The sequence below is a fragment of the Podarcis raffonei genome, chromosome 7 (genome assembly GCF_027172205.1).
Source record: "Podarcis raffonei isolate rPodRaf1 chromosome 7, rPodRaf1.pri, whole genome shotgun sequence".
Taxonomy (NCBI): Eukaryota; Metazoa; Chordata; class Lepidosauria; order Squamata; family Lacertidae; genus Podarcis; species Podarcis raffonei.
The window spans coordinates 88734378-88757903 of NC_070608.1; the positions used below are offsets into that span (position 1 = coordinate 88734378).

The window sequence follows — 23526 nt, forward strand, 5'->3', positions numbered from 1 at the left end:
TTGGCAGGGGGTTGGACTCGATGGCCCTTGTGGTCTCTTCCAACTCTATGATTCTATGATTCTAGGATTGCTTCCAGATGAAACCTAATAGTACCAAATTTTAATACATGCAGACTGACCCCAACAAGACCTAAAACCCTTTTAGATGGCATGAAGATGTTGGTAAAAATTGAGGCAGGGCCACCTCTGAGACTTTGTGGGCATGGAGATATGTTGGAATAAGACAAACATTTATGGATTGTTCTTTCATATCAATGTGTGGCTTCCTTTGATGCCTTTCTCCCTTCTGCCTCTTCTTCTGTTTCTTCAAAGTTGTTCCAAGTATTATGGACAAAGGTGATGAGATAAGAAAACAGCTTCCCCCCTGACTTAATATCAAGGCCTATTTTTCTAAGATACCATGAAATCTGTCAAGACTTCATACCTAAAAGCTATGAAAAAGACATGTCCAGGTTTTGTTTGTTTAACCAAAGAGTTTGTTTCTCTCCTAGCAACCAATTATTGTTTTGAATCATTAAGGTTACCAAAATAGTAATCCAGAGGATGAGAGTCTGTGTGGCTTTGCGTCTACATGGACCATGCTCTTTGTGAAAGTACCAGTGATCAATGCTGTCTTCTCTTCTCTCCACTGGTAGAATCCAATGAGAGCCTTTCTAACCGAACACTACCAGAAGAGAGAAGAGAGGGCCAGTCTCCTCTTCTGCTGGTAGTATCCATTAGAACAGCTTCCTCTCTTCTCTCTGTTTGCTGGCTAATCAGAAGCTAGTAGCTATGGGGGGGGGGCTGAGTATTTGTGTAGGAGAAAACAGGTGGGTGTGATGCAAGAGGCTGGATCCACACTAGAGCCACTAGATAGGCTGAGGAAATGCTTTCATTTGTGGCGTTAAGATGTGGCAGTGCCCTTTCTCATGGCCAAGACCCTGTTATAATGCTTGCTGCAAAGTAAGTTTAATTCAGCAAATATATCTGGCAACAAATAAAAGCCTGCCCTGGCTTCCTGTCGTTTCCAGTTGAGGAATGAATAGCCTCTTAATTACCCCTTGAATATTTTCTCAGATTGCCCCAATGTCAGTTTCTATTCCTGTTTTTGTTCCTCCACTTGACATGTTTAGAGCTTTCTTGTAATATTTGCTAGAGAAAATTCTGTGAGATCACTTCCTTTGTCTGCCTTGGCAGGAAGCTGTAATACTACATACTTCCTTCCTGTCTAGGCAGCTCAGACACCATTTTTGAAAGTTATATTTTTGTACTTTTGTAACTTAGTAGTTCTAAACCTGCCTTCATTTTGCTGCTGTAACTGCTGCTTCAAGACCTAGACTGTGTAAGTAAATACTACTTTTATTTCTTCACAAAACAATGTGTGTGTGATTGTTGTTTTTAAGAGGGAGAAATGGAGTAATACCAAGAAAAATCCAGTCTGCCTTAAAGCATTCTGGATTATTGTTTCTAGAAGGTTAAATCCACCTTGTCTTAGCTTCCAAGTTAAGCTGCAAAGGATGGTGCCCTGCTGATCTCACTAACGTGAGAAAGGAAGGATAATAACTAAACTACCGTATTTTTGGCACCATAGGACACACTTTTTCCCCTCCAAAAATGAAGGGGAAATGTGTGTGCGTCCTATGGTGCGAATGCAGGCTTTCGCTGAAGCCTGGAGAGTGAGAGGGGTCGGTGCGCACCGACCCCTCACGCTCTCCAGGCTTCGCACACCTCTCTGCAAGCAGCGGGAGCCCAGCGCTGGGCTCCCGCTGCTTGCGGAGACTTGCCTGCATGCCGAAGCCTGCGCGCGCTGAACTCAGCGCGTCCAGGCTTCGCGGACCTCTCCACAAGCAGCGGGAGCGCTCCCGCTGCTTGCGGAGAGTTGCCAGCATGCCGAAGCCTGCGCACGCTGAGATCAGCGCGCCCAGGCTTCGCGGACCTCTCCGCAAACAGCGGGAGCAGTCCCGCTGCTTGCGGAGAGTTGCCAGCATGCCGAAGCCTGCGCGCGCTGAGATCAGCGCGCCCAGGCTTCGCGGACCTCTCCGCAAGCAGTGGGAGCGCTCCCACGGCTTGCAGAGAGCTGCATGTTTGGGGGCTGGGGTCAGGGGAAGCTCGAGCTTCCCCCGCCCCAGCCCCGCGCCTGGGGGGGAAAATAATTTTTCCCCTTTATTTCCCCCCCAAAAAAACTGGGTGCGCCCTATGGTCCGGTGCGCCCTATGGTGCGAAAAATACGGTATATATCCTCTCCTAGTGTCTAAATCCATTCCTACAAGAAGATAATGTAAGCCTTGGGTTGAAAACACCCTGAACAAAAGCAGGGATGTACCTTGAGATGCTTCAGAGAATTGTATGTTAAAAGCCACTGCAGACAGTGAACTTGCAAAATTTTTACCACAAATCCAGTCTGAAAAACACAGGACAACATAGAAACACTGGCAATTTGACAGCTATATTTCTCTATGCTGCATGGCAAGTGAGTGAAGAAAGGGTGACAATTCCAGAGGTGAGAAAACATCTGTACATAAAAGGGGAGCAGGGGAGTGGAAATAAAGTGTAAACCAGGGGAAGTCTCTTTCCCCACCTCCTCCCCTGTACTTATCTAACTTCTCAATGCTTAAGAAATAGACTATATATTTGTGAATAATTTACCAATAACTGCAAGGCTGTTTTTGGTTGGAAACTAGTGAAAAGAATGTCTCCAGATACCTCTGGTAAGAAATACTATGGACATTGTAAGTCAATATATTATATTCATCTATATCTATGACAACAATCACCAAGAGGGGAATCAGTTTACTGGGTGTGGAAATTGTGTGTTGATTACAGATAGATATATGGAACTCCAAAGTACCGCAGCAGGTATTACAAATGGAACAAGCCATATATTACATGAACATGTATTTTCATTTTGACCCTGCCGGCTGTACAAAAGAAAGTCTATATGCAGTTGTCAACTGACATCACCTCAGGCGTCTCTCTAATATCCTTAGTGACACAATCTGTCTCCTCCTTCCCCAACCTGGTATATAATGCAATGAAATACTATTACTTGGACTGCAGGTGTGGAAGTGCACACCTGAGTCTTTCTTCCTTTGCAGCCACAGCTTCAAATTGCAGCTGCAAAGGAAAAATCCAGAGTGTGTGACCCTGATTTGTCTTTCGTAGCTTGAATTTGGCACTTTAAAAATTTGGTACTCCTCTTTGTCAGCACTCAGGTGACAGAAAAATGTACCAAAATAAGCAATGGCTGGAAAGGAAGGATTGGGGGCATTCGTGGAGTGCACTGGAGTCTGGTACTATGGCTTCACCACTCCAGCACCTGCTATCTTATGATGTCAGGTGATGCACAGGTAAGCGCCCCCCAAAAAAAATTTACCTTACAGGCCAGATGGGGAGACCTTGGAGGCCTAATTAGGTCACATGCTTAGGTTACCCACTGCTGACTTGAATTGCATCAAAACATGGCAAAAAGTGGCTTAGGAAGGGATGCAGGTGACACACAAGCAGAAGGGAACAGTTGAGGAAGGCTGGTTTAAGTGTCACATCCTATGGAGAGTTAGGTATCAACATAAGAATGCCTAAGCCTAATTAATAGATCTCTCATAGGGTATAGAATCTCAAGGTAGTCCAGATTCAGCTTCACTTTATTTTCTACTATCAAACTAATACAAACTCCCATCCCAGCACCTGTTCAGAATGTCCACTGTTTCATCTGGAATAGAAAGGGCCCAGATAACCCCTTCCTTCCAAGAATTCCTGGAATTGGGCAGCTACCAGCTGCTTGAGCACTTGCCCAAGAAGGGGTGGGTGGGCCTAGGGTTCAACGGAAACTTAGAAAAATCACCTAAGTCCCAGGAGGGCTTTTTGAAGAGGGGCCCCACAGCTGCCACCTTCGAAGATGCTAGGGTCATGCTTCTCTCAAGTATAATGAATTCTGCTAATCATTCCAAATCATGTAGATGTTATTAAACATGATGGGCAAAAATTGAATATACGGGGCCTGCGCCACACTTTCCACAGCATACTTTCATCTGTACTGCCCATAATGTTGTCATCCAAGTTAGTAGGGGTCTGAGTGGTATTATCTGTGAAATGTTTCCCAAATGAGTTACAGTAGGCCACCAATGGCTCTGGAAATCCATCTTGGGGATGCAAATGGAAAAGGTCTCTAGTCACTGGATGACACTCCATGGACACAATGATAGCAGATAAGTAATTTTTCTTCATTGCTATCACTGCCACAAAGAGGCCCCAGTGCTCACCCTGAGCTTCTCTGCACCTTAGCTGTTGTCCCTCTTGTTTCATCACCTAAATTCCCCAATAAACAAGGGAGCCAATGGGCTTAAACCAGTAGGCCCGGAGGGAACATGCCAACTGCCTATCTCTGTACACCAGAAACCAACCAGGGCTTTGCCATGTCAGGCGAAACTCCCTGGGGGCTGCCAGGAAACACCAGAGGCCTTTTCACAAGTAAGTAATCTCTATAACATTTGGCTCTCCACTTGCACACTGAGTGTTCAGACCAGAAGCATTGCTGTTCTCCAATGTCAGAGCAGATTGCATGCTGCTTTTTCTGTGGGAACCAAGTTTCTTCCAGTCTTTTAATTGGACTCCATTATCCATGTCTTGTGGCATGGGCTCATGGTACAGAGTGATCTGGATAGTACGTAGTTTTGGACCATAATGTACAGTCACAATGATTATAATCGCCAAGAGGACAAAAACAGCAACAATGATGGAGATCATGGTAAGGCCATCTCCTTTTCTTGTTACGACAGATCCCTGGGTGAAGTCAACAAAATCCTGGTCATCGTGTTGCCTCAGATGATTGCTTGCAACAGAAAAATTCATTGCTGAGCATTAGAAAGGAAGTGTGTTCACCTGGGACAAAGAAAAACAGTCTTAAAATGCATTATAGCAGGTTGCTTCAGTTAACTGTATCTGACAGACGAGTTGCATGTTGTGCTGCTTTATTCCCTGTCATGTTTCGGTGAAACATCCAGCTGCTGATGCCTCAGCCTTTGTCAACCTGACACCCTCCAGATGTTCTGGACTGTAACTCCATCCAGCCCAGCCGGTTGGTAAAGGCTGCAGCAGAAAGAGTTAAATACATTTCAGGAGCAGACTGAACTTCTTTCCTTTTTCAACTTTCTGTTATGATTGCCATAACTTGTTAAACTCTGCCTTAAATCAAAGTCTTCGTAACTGATGGAAACAAGAATTGTATGATTCAGGGGACACTGTGACTAACAGTACATGAGCTTCTAAGTTACATTTGGGCTACAGACCCAAGAAAACCCTTAACCATGACTTCTTTACAAAAGGGGATCACTTCTTGACAGCTGTATTCATCATACAGCAATCATCATCATCATCGCAGCAATAAGAACGCCCAAGGCAATAAAGCAGTTTAATATACAGGAACCAAGGATGGGATGACAGTCCAGAGCAGCAAAATCAAGCCCCCCAATTGACCGCAAGCAAGTCCTCTTATCACAGGAACTATTCCCTTCACCCCTTTTTGTCTTGGCAAGGGGAGGTAGGGGGTGAATGTCATCAAAGAGAGAGGTTTGGCCCCAAGACCTTTCACTGAAAACTTCTATAAAAGTAAGTGAGTCTCCCTTCTGTAAAATTTATCCATCTGTTCTGTAGTCTTGTTTATTTGATTTTTCAGTGTTTTAACATATTTATAGTAAAATGCTTACAAAATCCTCCCCATACGAAATTCTCCCTTGATCTCAGGTTCCAAATAACCAGCTCTGGCACTGACATATAACCCTTTCTTTTTCCATGCATATCACTGAGACCTTGCAAAGCTCCCATTCATATGGTTGGAATCTTCATTAAGTAACCAGCCCTTCATGAAATATAGCCACCAGTTTGACAAGGAAAATCAACAGAGACACTTCCAAAATTTGTCCCCTCCCTCATCTGTTTCCCTCCACCCCACAGAGTTTCCAGTTCTGAATAATCTGGTCATATTTCCAAAGTGGAACCAATACATTAGAAATCCTCCATTGTTCTGTTTCTTATTTCCAAATTTATACAAAGACAGCACTTTCACATGTTCATCCACATCTCCCATCCTGCTGCTTATGTGCACATCCACATTAATGTGCAAACAAACCACTTTGACATGTTTTTACTTACGATTGCATGAGGGCTCTTTGTCTTTTTTTGGTAGCATTTTATCTGTGCATGTATACATACTGATAAGCTATTGCAAGCAATATCCATATTGTGTATGTGCAGCAATATGCACCATCAAATCAAAACTGGTTTGTGCATCATTTTATCAGTGCACATACAAACATTGGCAATACATAAAAAATGGACTGAAGGAGTGGAAAGTCATGGCAATCTATGAATAGTCTGATTCTGCAATATAAGACAGTCTCCTAGTTAGTATGGAATTCAGAAAGAGTGCAACTTGAGACAGATGAAATCCACATTAAAGGAACAGACCCAGGAACATCTGCTCATCCAAACATGCAGAAGAGACTGGCTCCGTCAGCAAGTGGGCAGGGCTGATTTCATTCAGCGAGTGAGAAAGGTTTTGTTAAACAAGGATATAACTGCAACTTCTGTTTGTGCTGCATGTTGTTAACAACAGCATAGGCTGATCTCTACATCATGGCCCATATGGGAGATCAACAGGTATCCTTCTGTGTGATGGGAAGCGGCAGAGTGCCTGATGGACATCTGGTCCTCATTCACATCACAGCATGGTCTATCAAGCCCCATACTCACCGGCATTGAAAGGGAATGCCCTTTACCTGGAGTCCTGTAGAAGTGCCAACTCAGCCTGGTGCAACCGGCCCATCCCCAGTGCAGGTGTAAAGGTGACGGTCAGGACAAAGCCTTTTTGCCTAAACCTGCTCCTTCCTCTTAGCGGCAGAGACGTTAAGAGACTGATAGCTAGGCAGAGAGAGGAATTGGGGTCAACCTGGGAGGTAGTTATTTCAATCCCCAGCAAGTCAGGAACGCTATCGGCAACAGATGAGAAAGAGAGCATTGAGAGTTGAGCTGGACTGCAGTTAGCTAAACTGGGATGTCGCTTTGAAGCTACTGTAGACGTTCCTCTCTCAGAATCTGACACACAGTGGTTATATTTGCTTAGAGGAGTGCCTGTTTGCCTCCAGTCATTCTGCTTACGTGTTTGCAAATGAAGCAAATAGTATAAAGTCTATATTGTAAATTCCCCCCGTTTACTAGACCATGCTCATGCCAATCAACCTTCTGTGGTTCCAGCTTTCCTGAAATATATAGGGAAGGTCTAACTGCCAGCAAATATGGCGATTGTATATTGCAATACAGAATTCTTCACACTCTCCTGCTTTTAAAGGGGAACATACATGTAATTTTATGTATGTCTCAAATCATACTCCAATGACATATCTATACAGAAACTGTCAAGGTTGAATTCAGCTTTAATTTAAATCTAAAATAACCAGAATTTTATTCTGGAATGTAAATATCCTAAGGAAGTAGCTTGTAAATGAACCTGGGGTAGCACAGTAGAGCATGAGAGTCTTAATTTCAGGGCTGGGGGTTTGAACCCCACGTTGAGTAAAAGATTCCTGCCTTGCAGTGGGTTTGACTAGATGGTCCCTTCCAACCCTACAATTCTATCATTTTATGACTATCCAGCCATCCTTTTAGACCCCTTCCATGCTACACCCCTGCCTCATTCCTTACCTTCAGCTTGGCTTCCAAGGAGATTGGCAGTGAGACTGAGGGTTGCTAAATATAATGAATATTTTTATACATATGAGAAAGCTGAAGCTGAAAGAATATCTGCTTCTTTTCGGCTAACGGGCTTAATGATGAAGAGATTTGGCTGCATTTGCGATGGGCGGTGACTGGGAATTTGTCCTTCAATCAGAGTAAAACCTTAATCCAGAAACCTAAAGATTAAGCTTCCATCTGTGAGTTTACCATCTGTAAACTCAATAATGCTCTACTGCTCCCCAGTCCTGTATTTGGACTCACCCAGGGGACAGGGCCCTGCGTGGGGTGCCCCACGGGAGCAACCCCTGCCCACTGGTGCCCTGGTGAGCCCCGCGCTGCTTTCGGGATTGGTGCTGGCAGCTGTCGCGTCCTCCTCCCGGTGCCCTCCAGGCAAGCGCCCTGCGCCCTGGCCCAATGGCTGCCAGCAGCCCCCCCCCTACTGGTTTTGTGGATTTTGACTGCCTTGATATGGCCAATGCAATGCAGTGGGGCTGATACTAAACTCACACCACTGCCAAATTAGCTGGCAACAAGCACTTTGAACAGCAGCTGTTTTTCTGAAGATCAAGAAGCTAAAAATAATTCCTTCATGCAGTATTGCCCACTGGACTTGCATACCCTCCAACCCTTCTATTTTCTCTGATGAAAATAGGTACGTCCTATTCCATAATAATAATTATTTTACTATTTAAACCCCACCCATGTGACTGGGTTGCCCCATCCACTCTGGGCGGCTTCCAGCATATATAAAAACATTAAACATAAAAAGCTTCCCTATACAGGGCTGCCTTCAGATGACCCAGGGGTCAGATAACTCCATACCCTCCAACATTTCTCTGATTAAAATAGGGATGTCCTGGGAGGAGCAGGACATTGCTGGATCAAATCAGAAACCAGTATGGCTTCTGTAAATTCCAGATTGTCCCTGGAAAACAGATTGCACATGTTGGACGGAGAAGGAAGCATTTTGTTGTGTTGCCTGTTTCTGACTCATTGTATCCATGAAGTCTTCAGAAAGAGACAGAGAACAGCAATCCTGTGCCAAAGTTTTGCCTTTTTTTGCAGTGTTTTGCAGTGAAAATCATGCATTTTGCAGCGCCCCACAAACTTGGTAATTTATACATCAAACATGGGGTTCATACTTAGCATTAACTACAAAACCCAAAATTTGGAACCCCCTCCAAACTGATGTCAAAATTTTGACGTTGTTTTGTAGCGTTTTGCAGTGAAAACTCCACAAACTGAGCAATTGCTACAAACCCGGTGTTATCCAATTCACTCCAAACTGGTGCCTGAATGAAATGCAGACTGGTGTACAAACACATTCTTGGTAAAAAAGAAAAACTCCATTTTTTTATTGTATGATAAGTTTAAAGCACACATATGTTGAAGATGCCCCAAAGGGCTCTTCATGTTAGTCCTTTGGGAAAGAGAACTTGCAAATTAATATTTTCAAATATGTCTGGTAAATTCAAATTCTTGGTAATGGCTCCCCTCTCCATTTTATTTTATAATGACTATTTCATAGTGACCTTCCATGAGCAGCTTTCATGATCTCTGGTTCCACAGTCACCAAAAAATATCCTGAAGGTATTCAGGAACTACACTGAATTCCTCTTTAGTGGGGTGGGAGAGCTTGGGGGGGGGGGGAATCACAGATAGCACATGGGTAGACAAGTCTAAAAAGCTCATGACACTAATTTGCCCAGCCTTCTAGCGGTTATGGTGGCTCATTTACCAGAAGTAATGATGTATTTAACATTAATTCTGGAAGTGTATACTCGATTCTGACCAATTTTAGCCTCCTAATGCAAAATATACATCAGGATTACCCCCCCCCCCAAAAAAAACCATAGAATCATAGAATTGAAGACTTGGGAGGGGACCCCAAAGGTCATCTAGTGCACTCCACTGCAAATATGGCCATAAAACCTTCATCCCCAGGTAGGTGTGGGGGACTCCCTGGTCCTGAATGGAATAACTGTGTGCCTGAAGGACCAGGTGCACAGCTTGGGAGACATTTTGGATTTACAGCTGTCCAAGGAAGCACAGCTTAATTCTGTGTCCAGGGCAGCCGTCTACCAGCTCCATCTGGTACACCGGCTGAGATCCTCACTGCCTGCGCTCTGTCTCGCCAGTGGTACATGCCCTGGTTATCTCCTGCTTGGACTTTTGCAATGCACTCTATGTGAGGCTACCTTTGAAGGTGACTCCGAAACTACAACTAAATCCAGAATGTGGCAGCTGGATTGGTGACTGAGAGCAGCCACCGAGACCACATAACACCTGTCCTAAAGGATCTACATTGGCTCACAGTATGTTTCTGAGCACAATTCAAAGTGTTGGTGCAGCCCTGGCCAGGAAGTTTTTGATGTTTGATATTTTATTATGTTTTTATACTGTATGTGTTGGAAGCCGCCTAGAGTACAATTTTCCATGTATTGTTTACACAGTACATTTGTTACTGTGGCTGATACTTCTTGCACATGATTATATATAACACTCAGACCCAGATGAGACAATTTATCTATATATTTTTTCTTGAGTGACAGTGTAAATCTTGAGACCTATATACAGTGCGAGGGGTGTTTCTCTGAAACATGAAGTACACTCTGAGCATTTTCTTTTCTTTCATGTTTGATGCTGTTAGATTGAAATTGGAGGATGAAGGTTTTATCGTCATATTTGCAGTGGGTGGACTGGATGACCTTTGGGTATCCCTCCCAAGTCTTCAATTCTATGATCCTATGGGGGTTTTTTTTGGAGGGGGGGTTAATCCTGATGTATATTTTGCTTTAGGAGGCTTAGTTTGGCCAGAATCGAGTATACACTTCCAGAGTTAATGCTAAATATTGGTGAATGAGCCACCAAAGCTGCTAGGGCCATGAAAATTTGTGTCCTGGGCTTCATAAACTTGTCTACCCACGTACTGAAACCAAAGTGGCACGTTGGTTGCCAGATGTGAAATATGTTGGCATTATTTTCAGCTCTCCCACCCCAATACTTACCTCTGTAAAGATTACAATATTTCAGTACTGCAGCCTTTAAAATTTGAGTAACTCCTGAATGGATGCCATTAAGCTATTTATCTCTCAGACAATTTGACAAAGGATCACCAGCCTTAGCCATCATTCAGTAGGAGCATATTCTTACAACCCCAAATTTGTAATACGGGAGAGGGGAGAATTAGGGAAGGAACTCTGTTAATGAAAGCACAAAACTACTGCATTGCTATCTTCCCAAAGACTCAATTTTTCAACACATTACAATTTATAAATTGTATTTTAATCTTACAAGCTTTAAAAGATGAAATCTGTGCACATAAAGCTCACACATTCCCCAGACTGTTCTGTTTTCATTCACTCATCACACATTATGCTTCTGCCATTACTGAGGAATCACTCAATTTGTGGGGTGCTGCAAAATGAAGGGTTTTGCTGCAAAACTGTTGCCACACTTTGGCACTGCTTTAGAGTGAATCACACAATGTTTTTTTTTTAAAAAAACAAGTTTTTATTAGTTTTTCATTATTCCCCCAATAGCCAAATTATAACAGTATCAATTAATTCCCAGTTAATACAATTATTCAAATACCAATCAACTTCCAATTAATACATTTTAATTAAAATGGCTGCCCGATTGGATGCATTTCTGATCTTATATCACTGCATTCCATAATCTTATTAATTTCAGTTATAATAACAATCCCTTAATCAATGGCTGCATAATTAATGATTTCCATTCGTGTTGTTATATAAATTTATAAAACTTCAAGTGAGGAACTCAAACCACAGTGGAATCTTGGGTTATGGATGTAATGTCTGCAACCCGCAGCGTTCACATCCTGAAGTGGCACGTCTGCGCAGGCGCGATTTGGGGCTTCTGTGTATGCGCGAGCGGCGAAACCCGGAAGTAACCTGTTCCGGTACTTCCAGGTTTCCCGCAGTCCGCAAGCCGAAAACACATAAACTGAAGCGTCCGTAACATGTGGTGTGACTGTAGTATCTTTGTTCTGTGCTGCGCATGAAAATTGTTATGCCCATGGAGATTCCTTCTGACCATAAATGGTGTTGTTTCTTTCACTTCCCAGCGGATGTCGTCTCCCATTGTGAATTGGGGCGGAAGTGAATCTTGAAGTTCCTCGAAGGTCTTATCTCTCCATCCTGAATCACACAATGTTGGGTTCTAGAGTAATAGCAATGACCCCCGGTTTGAATATAGTAATTGCTCCACTGGTGGGGTGCTACAAAATGCAGCGGTTTTGCTGCAAAAGAACTGCAAAAACTTTGTCACGGGTTTGGAGGAGATTCCAAATTATGGGGTTCATAGTTCATTTGCCTCAAATGGAGAGTTTTGAGGACTGCACAGGGAGAGACAGCAAACACTCTGAACAGAATGATTATATTCCAAAAGCACCAGACTGCTAAACTCTGCACACAGGCCAATAGTCCTTCTTTCAAAACAGAGATCAGCAGTAAGGTTAAATATTCCTGTGTACTTATTTTCATTCATTTTCATTCCCCACAAATTTCTCGTAAGCGTAGAGACTCCTCACAACAACAATAATGGAATTTATTTTGTGGCCGGTAAATTCTGTTTCATTTCCTTTGGAACTATAATGGGCAAGAGAAGTATTCCACAGCGTCAATCCCCTTGTTGACTCAGTCTGCTTCCTTCTATTCTTTAACAGGAAGCTCTTGGACAATCAGCACATGCAGACAAACTTCTCTCCTGGTTGTTTTTTGTTCTCCCAGACTGCAGAATGGACAGAGCTGCAGGTTTCTGAGGAGTGGAAGACATAATGATAGCTTTACATTTTTTGATGTTTTTCTGGTTATGTGACTCTGTTCTTCTTCAAGGTAAGATACTTTATTGCCCAATTCTATGCAAGTCTGAGGGGAAAGTTCCAATGGGGTTTATGATTGCCACCTTAATCCTGTTCAAATGGAGGGCAATGGTGAGTTTGTGTTTTGAATGGATAAATTTCAGTCCTTGGCATCTACAGCTAAAATCTCAGGCTGCAGGGCCGCAAAAGATTTCTCTCTGCCTGAAACTCTGGGGAGCTGCTTTCAGTCAGTGTACACAATGCTGAGTAAGATGAATCTATGTTCTAATTCAATATAACACAGATTTATCAATTCATCAAGGAGCAAAGTAAAGCAGTTATCACTCAGTATTCATGCAAATCTAGTTCCTTTGGCTGAAAGAGGTGCAGATCTTTTAACAAATCTGGCTCTAAAAAACTGCATTCCTGTTGTGTAATACATATATTTCAGAGTTTAAGGATTACAGATTGACTAGGGCCTTTAATACACAATTTCTGTAACAAAGGTGTGGCTGTTTCACCAAAAGGACAGTGGTGCCTGTTTTGCTGAAGAAAAGCTGATGGAACTGCTAATTAAAACAAAAGCTGAATGAATATATGATGTAGAAAACAACACAATTCTTCATCATTTTTGGGGGGTTAAATTATACTGAGTGTACGCCAGATACACTGATGGATAAAGCGAGGGTGTGCTGATGACTAAAATACAGAGGGAATTCCATGTCATTCTCTTCCAATTGTTCCAGCTATGCAAGGAGTGTGGTTTGCCAGATAGAAAGATCCCTGCTCTCCTGCCCACATGCGCTGTCCTGGGGGTTCTCCCAAGCCCCCAGAGCCAGTCTGAGCGCAGGGGCACAGAGAAGAGGAGGCAGGGAAAAGCCTCATTGCATAAGCAGAAAGTCCTTGTGGAGGGCCTACACTGTCAGAGAGCAGGTGCAATGGGCAGGATTCAACAAATGAGACCCATCAGCGGAAGCCCTGCAGAAAGGCTTCCACTTGCGCAAGGCGGCTCCTGTGTGCCCCCCCCCCCGCGTGCTGCAGGGACCAGAACCTAATCCCTAACCCTGGATTATTATTAACATGCTCTGCTTAGTATAGAGGGAACTTTGAGGGCCTGTTTTGGCCATCTAATGTCAGTATGTAGACTTGAAGGAGATAAAGGCTTGAATTGAGATGTTGAGCTTTCTGTTGAGGAGCAAGACATAAGGATAGATTTTACTGAACTGAATTCAGATATTTAACATATTTAGATAATGTGTGTGTGTGTGCGTGTGTGTGTGGGGGGGGCAGGAAAACAGGCATTAGCAACAAATGGGTCACTTGGAGGTAAAATTGGCCATATAGCCTTTGTTTTGGATGTCAGATAATGTAGCCAAACCAACATGTCCCCACAAAATATATATATCCTAACTGCTCTCCTATTTTCCGATTTGCCTGTAGAGTCTGTGCCCAAGAAAAATGGAAGCTTCATCCAGCCATCCTCAGCAGGTAGACCCTCTACAATTACCCTGCTATTAAAAGGCTTTACCTTTTCAATGAGTTCCAGTAAATCGATGAGGGAACCCTTTGTGTGATCCTGATGGAGGGCAAGGGCAAAATATCCATGATGGCTCTTTATCCACCCTTTCATCTCTAACACCTGTTCTCAGGATTACTTACAGTGGGCAGTTCCTTTGCTAGGAAAATGCCAGACCATCACTTCTCATTTCAACATGCTACTATTATGCATTATAAACAAGTAGCTCTCAGCATCCTGTGGTAATGAATGTTCTTATATTACAAAACTGATGGTTGCTTGATTTAGGTGAGAAAGGGAATGTAAACCTATTTTTGCTAGGTCAGATGCAGTCCCTTTGTTCCTTACAGCTAAATTCATAGTGGCCAAAAAGGTATTTTGGATGGTCAGTGGATTTTATGCCTTGTCTTGTTCTGCATTGCCATTTTCTTTCTCAGAGAAGAGAGCGGTTTTTTCCTAACCCTGACTGGTTTTTGGATACTTTATTGTGTATATTTATGCAGAACACATGTAAGGGTACTGAGACAGGAACGAAGTTGGCGTGAGCACACTGGCTGTGCCCTGGGTCTCCTTTGTCCTCCATATACTAGGGGCAGCCATGCTGTGCTGAGGCCAGTGGGGCCTCCCTCTCCAGCCAGCCGCCTGCAGCACTGGAGTCCATTCATCCCATTTCATTGTTTATAGCCAATGGCCATTACAGTATAAACTGCAAAACATGCTATCCAATCAAAAAGGCAGATAATCTATAAATTTTCAAGAAATCTATCATTGTCTAATCTTTTTTTTAAAAAAACAACAACTTGGGAATGCAATGCTGTTTTGAGCGAGGGGAAAAACGTCAGTCACAAAGGTAGTAGTAGATGCAGGGTCTTACCCCAATCCATTGCCTCTTCATTTGAATCCGCCTCTCAATGTCTCTATACCTTCCTATTTCTTAGTTTCCACAGGTATATATAATGGGGCCACCTCTCCCACGAAAGGTCTCCTGTATGTATATACAGATTTTCTCACTATCCCTTCCCCTACAGAAGAAAAATCAGCAGCACTAACAGTGGCAGCAACTGGTGAGTAAAGACATTAAGATGAGGTGTCACAATTTTGGACAGAATGTAATAAGACAGATGTGTTTAAAGGGTGCCAGAATTAAATATTTTTCCAAGTATTTTAAAAATATTTATCTCTTACGGAAATCAGTATTCTGATTATACCTCCACACTCTTGCCCCCAAAGAACACCTTATCAGTAGTAGTTTGTAGAGCTTAGCAAAAAAGAAGTCAGGATTCACGAAGCGGCATTCAACTACAAAATTGCAGTAGCACAACAGGACACCCTTCTTGCCCCCCACATGCCCTGCACTGTCCCAAAAATGTCTCCAGAGGCAGGGGTGTAGTGTGGGGAGGGCCAGGGGGGGTCATAGCTCAGGGCACATGGTTTTCAGGGGGTGTGAGTCAGGCCCCCCCCAGGGATTCCCGCCCTGCCTGCTGCCAGAGGTCTCTGGCTCCCAGAGCCTAGTCTTGCCACTGCGCCCCCGGCCCCCTCACCAAGGGCTCCCCCCACACAGGTGGGCAAGCAGTGCAATGCGTCCCCGCACCTGCTTGGCGGTGGAGTGGCAGGTTTTATTCACCCTCTGCACCTAGCCCCTGGTCCTGCCTGGTGCGCACACACACACACCGGGTGCTAATAAAGGATGCAATGCTACTGTCCAGAGGGATGGGGGAACACTGTTTTGCATAGAACCCATAGTATTTGTTAATTTTTATTTTGTCAAATTCCTTCTCAAATGTACTTAGAGTACCTGTATTGCCTAATTTAACTTCCTGCAAAGTGTCCCAAGAATGTATGAGCTCCTATGAACACTTACCTGGGAGTAAAGAACATAAGCATACCTAGAATAAAATTATAAATTATCTGGAGGAAGGACAGAACACAAGTTGAGCACAAATGGTTGACTGCCACTTTTTGTTCTACCCATTCTGAAAGGACCTCAAACGCAGTGTGGGTGAGGTGTGCTTGCATTGAAGTAATGGCCAGACTGAGATCTGCTTAGCTGCAGACACCTCATACATTAGGTGCCCCACAAACTACTCTCTGGGTACACTGTCTCAAAGGTACATCAAGTCTTTTCAGTTATTCCATTCCACATATACACTTAAAACATGGAGAGGGAGCCTGATGTGTTGAACCCTGCTGGCCCCATCCCTGATTTGCACGTTTTCAAGGGAGCCTATTTGCAAACCAAAGTGCATATGCAGGCTGCCCACTCAGCTAGGAAAGTACTGGGTTTACAGATTGCAGAGAGCATGTGTGAATAGGCTGTCCTTTATAAATGTCACATTGAATGCATGGAAATTGGTGGACAGGGCTGACAGAGCAATCACTCATAAACACACAAGGCCATCCAAATCTCTGCCACATCACCACTTTGCACAATACTGTTGTGCTGTCCAGTACCAATAACTCTTCCTGAAAGAACATGCACCAGCCTATTGCCACAATGCTGGCACTTGGCAGTAGTAAAGAATTTCACTGCAGTGCACTGGTACATTCCAGCTGTTACAGGGCTGCCAGTGAAATTTCTTCTGGGGCTTAAGAGAATTTCTGGTTATTCAATAACTCCATTTGATGTTCAGATACAGATTAAAAAATATGCAGACTCTACATTTTTGAAACATTATGACTTGCTGCACTTGTCTCTGCTCCCACCTGGATTTACAGAAATTTATACCCTCCTAGACACTAGACAATCACATCAATTGTTGTATTGGGATGCTCTTGTTGGCTGTCCTTGATTGTGCTCCCGCCCATTTTTAACTACTTTGGCAAGTTTGGGTTTTAAGTAGTGATTGGCAGCACTGTAAACCCTATTTGTTGTCACTGATTCTAACAGATGTTGAATGGAAAACTACCAATGGCTGCCATTACGGGTCTTGTTTTCCTCGTTATCCAGGTGTTATCAGCTTCATTGCCATTCTAGTGGTGATTGTAATTATCCTGGTCTGTGTGGTCAGCCTAAGATTCAGGTGTCATCACTGCAAAAATGTGGAAGGTATTAAACAGTGTGCGTCATTGTTTTAATAGCCCTGAAGTGGTTATATTGTATCTGAGTCTCCATTTTATCCACTTAATATCCACCTTGCAATTGTCTGCCATGGACTTGGTTCACTATCCACATTTCTTGACTTTGATTCTCTGCTTAGCTCTTGTTCTGTGTTCTTTCTTGGGTAAAATGCTTCTTGTCCAACCCTTCTTCTTACAAACATTTTGCTCAAGATAATTCCATAATTCCCCACTTTCTGGTTTGCAGGCCGGTTGTAATTTATAGTCTCAAGCTTCCTGGGTTTTTTCCTTCCTTTCTTCACTTTTAACCTTCTTCACTTCTCAGGTTCTTGATGATGCCACTTGAACACTCTTCCTTATTCACTGCCTTCACTCAATTTCCTTCAGCTTATATACTTTATTTATGTCCCACCTTACTGCCAAGGAGCTCAAGATGACTTACATTGTGCCTCACAACAACCCTTTGAGGCAGGTTAGGCTGAGAGATTGTGACTAGCCCAATGAGCTTCATGGCTGAATAGGAATTTGAACCCAGGTCTCCCAGGCCCTGGTCCAACACTCTTAACGGCTACACTGCACTGGCTCTGCATCCATGTCGTGAAAAGCCAAGGTGTAAGCTTGCTCCACAGTAGATTCAAGTTCATGTTTGGTCCTACCTTATTATGTCCTCACTAAGCATATTTGTTTTTTAATGTGCTCTCTTTCCCATACCCCAAATGTGTGAACATTTCTTCTTGATTAAATTGTATTCTATCCACTTTCTGACAGTTCTTCTTCACATTTCTGATTTTAAACACAGTTCAACTTCTAATCACTTCTAATCTATATGCTCATCTTTCAGCTTGACCACCTACTTGTTTTACTGATATAATTCCTTCTCATCCGTTATTCTATGTGTCATATTTTAACTTACCCTTGTCCTCTGGAAGTTTACAATTCCAGCTAGCACCAACAGGAGCAAATAGCAGCTTTGGAGGAGCGGTTTTCATCATGACTGCTGCAGGGGAGGAAAGGGTTAAATACTCCTCCTTTCCTGCCCACTGTGATCCTTATCGTTGATGCACACACCAGCGACTATTTGCATTTTTTTTAACATGCACATTAATTGCAAAAATAAGCATGTTAATACATCTAGCTGGGTCCTCTGGACATTCTTTCTGCCTCTTCCAAGATATGCTTTTATTTTAATGATAAATGAGGAGTAAATTTAAAGGCAGTATATTATTTGTACACATCTTTTAGTGCGTATTATTAATGGATTTTTCTCTTTGTAGATAAACAGAAACCTCAACATCCGATTGTATCTTACAGGTAAAAAAACATGTTTTAGAGTTTTTTCTTCTTACTAGTTGCTGTCAAGCTGCAGCTAATTTTGTTTTTCAGCTACTAACTTTCAGAGTGGCTGTGACCCTTGTTGACTAAATCAGGTTGGTCAAAACCTTTATGTGAGCTGTAATACAGCTTTGGGTTTTAATGATGAAAAGGGACATGGCCAACAGTGGAACAGCTACAGCCAAAGTACTGCATGTCTGGGGCCCTGCTGTCCTGGAGGCTCTAGTTATTGCTTAACCCTTAGGAATGTGTGGCTGCAGAGAGGGAGGGCAAAGAATAACAATCAGAAACAATCCAAAACGCAGGAACAGTTCAGAGTGACACAGCAAGAGTAAAGTTACACATCAGATTAAACAACACATCAGATTAAACAAGAGCCAGTGTGGTGTAGTGGTTAAGAGCGGGAGATTTGTAATGTGGTGAACCGGGTTCACGTCTCCACTCCTCCACATGCAGCTGCTGGGTGACCTTGGGCCAGTCACACTTCTCTGAAGTCTCTCAGCCCCACTCACCTCACAGAGTGTTTGTTGTGGGGGAGGAAGGGAAAGGAGAATGTTAGCCGCTTTGAGACTCCTTAGGGTAGTGATAAAGTGGGATATCAAATCCAAACCCTATCATCACACATTTACACAAGTGTCACTAGGTTCGATCAGACTGACTCTTTAGTGCAGGTATTTAGAACTGCAGCCTTATTATTTATGCAGTGGTTTTCAAAGCACAATCTCAGCAATAATTACAACACTGTCGTAAGGGTATGCAGGTATCACTCCTATGCTACTAACTTTGATGTAACCCACAGCAGCTTGCCTAGGACGACCGTATGGAGTTTATGGCTGAGCCAAATGTTTAGGTACATTCATAGGATACGGAGGGATGAAGTGATCTGGTCTGGGGTGATGGCAACTGGTGTAGTTGCCCAGGGCATCCACCAACATGGCAATGCTTCTCAAATAGTCACTATAATTTCATTTAGAGATGACTTTATAGTCATGTGCTTTGAAGACAGAGAAAATGCTTGCTTCATTGCTCCCTATTGCCCTCAGCTGTTAATTATTATGACACTAAAGTAATGGAACAACGTTTAATTATATGGTAGCACAGTTGTACCTTGGAGGTCGAACGCTTTGGCTCCCGAACGCCACAAACCCGGAAGTGAGTGTTCCGGCTTGCTAATGTTCTTTGGAACCCGAACGTCCAACACGACTTCTGATTGGCTGCAGGAGCCGCGCCTTGGTTTCTGAACATTTTGGAAGTTGAACGGACTTCCAAATGGATTCCGTTCAACTTCTGAGGTACGACTGTACTGTAAAATCACATTTCTTATTAAGCGAGTGAGGGGATTGAGGAAGAAGGGACTTGTACAATCAAAGTTTGATGATCTACTGCCTACCTTCCTAGCAGCAGAGAAACATCACACACAGCAATGAGAGTCTGCCTGGCTGCTTGGTTAAGTAAAAGAGAGACGGCAAGAAATGATATACTAACACCAATAAAAGCACATCCTGCATAAACATTACAATATGTCCCACTACATTAAAATATTTCTAAATCCAAAGCAATAGATTTCAGATTTGGATGAAGCTGCTTAAGTTGAAACTCCATAAATGGACAGAAGGATTAAAGTCTTTAGAACATTTACTGAGCAAAACATGCTGTGGCTTTTGTTCATAGCATTGGCAGAATGAAAGTAAAGAACAAGCTACACATCATTGCTTCCTAATCCACTGAGATGTCTAGCTCTTCAGTGTTAGTCACCTGCAAGGAAAAACACATTTTCTCATGAGGTAGCCAGATAAAGTAATATTGGATGCATCCTCTGTTTTTGGGCAGCTGCTCTGATGCTGAAGCTGCAGTTGGCAAGAAAAATGTCATGCTGGTCTCCATGAAAGACTTAAACATAAGCAACAGCCAAGGTAAGGTTTAAGGGTTGGGGAAACCCAAAGGTTTTCTATTTGATAAGCAAGTCTTAGTGGGATTGACTAATTAAAACCCCACTATTTATAAAAGCAAAAAAGTATTGTAAGTGACTATTCCCCAGGGATAAAACACAATTACCGTATTTTTCGCTCCATAGGGCGCACCTGACCATAGGGCGCACCTAGTTTTTAGAGGAGGAAAATACGGAAAAAAATATTCTGAATCAAATGTTGCACTAAACTATTTAAAGCAGCAAAGCGGGCGGCTCCTGTCCGCTTTGCTGCTTTAAATCGAGCCTCACAGGAGGGTAGGAAGAGGAACCATGGCTTATCTAAGTCCAGTTAATAATGCTGAGCCTGACTTATGGCCATCGAGATTAGCCTGGCCGTCTCAGTGGAAATCTGGGGAGGCTGAGGTGGACTTTTTAGTGGTCAAAGTGTGGTTATGTCTTCCTGCCCGGAATCTATTTCCTGCCGTCTTTCCCCCCTGCACCCCCGCACCCTGCTTCGAGGGAAGGAAGCGGAGCCATGGATCCTCTGCTCGCAACTGCAGTGGATTCCCTCCACTTTGAAGCAGGAAAGTGGGAGAGGAGCTGCTTACACGAGTGTAAGCTGCTCCCCTCCCACTTTGCTGCTTCAAAGGGAGCCCAGGAGGAGGGAATCCGCTGCATTCGCTAGCAGAGGATCCATGGTCCCCTTCCTTCCCTCCTCCGTAGTTGCTTTGAAGCAGGAAAGTGGGAGAGGAGCTGCTTACACAAGTGTAAGCTGCTCCCCTCCCACATTGCCGCTTCAAAGGGAGCCCGGGGGGAGGGAATCTGCTGCATTCGCTAGCAGAGGATCCATGGTCCCCTTCCTTCCCTCCTCCGTAGTTGCTTTGAAGCAGGAAAGTGGGAGAGGAGCTGCTTACACAAGTGTAAGCTGCTCCCCTCCCACATTGCCGCTTCAAAGGGAGCCCGGGAGGAGGGAATCTGCTGCAGCTTCCCCCACCTCCCGCAGAAGCCGCGCGCTCTTTAACGGGGCTGCGCGGCTTCTCCTGGCTTTTCTGGGAGGTGGGAGGATTCCCCCACCTTGTAGAAAAGCCCGCAGGAGCCGCGCAGCCTTTAAAGAGCGCGCCGCTCTTGGGGGCTTTTCGCCGAGGAGGGAGAAGGGACTGATGCGGCCAGTCAGTCCCTTCTCCCTCCTGGGGAAAAGCCCGCAAGAGCGCATGAAGCTTGTGTGCGGCTCTTGGGGGCTTTTCCCGCCTGCCTCTCCCCTGCATTCGCTCCATAGGACGCACACACATTTTCCCTTGCTTTTTAGGAGGGAAAAAGTGCGACCTATGGTGCGAAAAATACGGTATTTGCTGTGACTCTTTTAGGGATTATACTTTATCATGATAACTGACTTAAAAGAATTATAGCAAGGCATTAGATTCCTATTAAACCAGTCCTAAGACTTCTGCTCATATGGCCACACAAGTGCATGCCTTGAACCTTGTAGCTTATGTTTGATTCTAGCAAGCTATTTATAATTTGTAGAATTTACTAAGCACTGTACACATTAAATGAAGACAATACCTGTACTGTATAGAGATTTACAATGTAAAAGACATGATGCAAAAGACTTAACTCCCTGTGAGTTCAGATTCAAGAAGATATTGCTGTGGACTATACATGATTCCCTTTAGACAATTATCCCATGCAGACAGCAGAAGGATTGTACTTTAGATAAAGTTGTTTTTTGGGGGAGAGAGGGGTAATTACTTTGTTTAAACACTGATCTAGGCACAGAACCCAAAGAGTAAGGTTTATTTTACATTCTGTAACTAGAGCTCTGAGGCCTTCTAATTTTGCCATGTTGGTTTTTCCAGGTGCTGCAAAATGTATTACACATGAAAATTGAAGAAACATTTTTAAAATGTGTAACTTTATTTTTAATCAATGTGGGGGAATGCTGTAAGGTATTTGTTATTCTCTTTGGGATATAAACACATGAAGCCGCTTTGTAAATCAGACCAATGATTAATCTAACCTAATATTGTATACTTTTGACTTATGGTGACTCTCCAACGTATCTGATCCTTTAAATGCAAATACTGGATATTTTACCTGGAACTGTTGTCTCCTAAATGCAAAACATGCACTGTACTATTGAGGCACGGTCCTTCTCAGCTGTGGTTTTCAACTGGCAAAGAAACCTCTATTTTTTCTTTGAAAAGTACTCATATTGATGGGGGGGGAATAACCAGTCACTTTTGCCTAACTCTAAGTTCATTTCATTGCGGTCGTTGTTAATTTGGCATATTTTAATTTCAATGGAGCACACAAAATATACTTCTCAGGAGAAGGAAGGAGGGTGCAGACAGCCACATTTGAATGCACAAGCAACTTCTCATTTGCTTACCTGTGCTGGAAGCCTTGTCCTTGCATCCCCAGCTGCAGAAGTGAGCTTGAAGTTCCTGGCAGATGCTTGTGTTTGAAATCCTGGGCAGAGAATCTGAAAGGGGAATCTGAAAAGATAAACATCACCTATCTGCCCTTTATTATTTGTGTTTATCTTGGCTGTTGAGCTGTCTTTTTATGCAGAGCTCCCCATCATCAAAGTCCCCCCTTGAGTATTCTTGAATTGGTGGCCAAGAGATGCCTTAATGTCTGAGAGCAAAGTTCCCTGGCTAGGCTTTTTATACTCCTGGTCATGCATTTCTAACAGTCGCAAAGAGTCCTGTCTTCAAATGCAGCTGGGGAAGGGTTTGGAGGGAGGGGATCTCCATTAACTTTCTTTCCAAAGGTAACATCACACCATCGTTGTGGGCAGGGCCAGCCTTCTGAGTGAGCATCGCATCCTGTCTCGCTTCCTTTCCTCCCCTGAGCTAGAAGGCTTATATTAGATGTAGAAATATACTGCTCCACCAGCAGAGTGCTGTGCTCAACCAGCACACAGAGATGTGACAACTACAGCAGGTATGAGGTGGGTTCACACTGTTTCTAGGATTATAAATTAATTCAGGTATTATACCAATTACATTATTTGCTTCTGAATTGCTGCCTCTGTTGCAGTTGCAGTTCAACAACCTAATCCTAACAGCTAACATTTTTCACAGCTGTTTTTGTTAGCGATTTTTGCACAATGTTTTCCCCAGGGTAGCTGTCCAAACACATAAAAACAAAAACTACATGAACCCTCCCTCATCTATA

General features: G+C 43.4%; 1 protein-coding gene and 1 long non-coding RNA gene across 9 annotated transcripts; one reads left to right on the forward strand and one right to left on the reverse strand.

Moving 5' to 3' along the window:
- Window positions 1-69: 69 nt before the first annotated feature.
- ECSCR (endothelial cell surface expressed chemotaxis and apoptosis regulator) lies at window positions 70-22341 on the forward strand. 8 transcript variants are annotated; one of them, XM_053394930.1, is made up of 8 exons: window positions 70-1321; window positions 12398-12566; window positions 13973-14020; window positions 14987-15112; window positions 16996-17094; window positions 18380-18416; window positions 20268-20350; window positions 22203-22341. In XM_053394930.1, the coding sequence occupies exons 2-8, from the start codon at window positions 12509-12511 to the stop codon at window positions 22232-22234; spliced, it is 483 nt and encodes a 160-aa protein (XP_053250905.1). In that variant the 5' UTR covers window positions 70-1321; window positions 12398-12508; the 3' UTR covers window positions 22235-22341. The 8 variants fall into 8 exon arrangements, with proteins under 8 accessions (XP_053250905.1, XP_053250906.1, XP_053250911.1 ...); XM_053394931.1 differs by lacking the exon at window positions 70-1321 and adding an exon at window positions 4831-5583 and having other exon boundaries at window positions 12462-12566; XM_053394933.1 differs by lacking the exon at window positions 70-1321 and having other exon boundaries at window positions 11566-12566; window positions 15077-15112.
- Window positions 2351-8108, reverse strand: LOC128416873 (uncharacterized). Its single transcript, XR_008331327.1, has 3 exons — window positions 6727-8108; window positions 2572-4857; window positions 2351-2423 (listed from the first exon to the last, which is right to left on the reverse strand). It is a non-coding gene; the product is annotated as an uncharacterized LOC128416873 (long non-coding RNA).
- Window positions 22342-23526: the final 1185 nt, after the last annotated feature.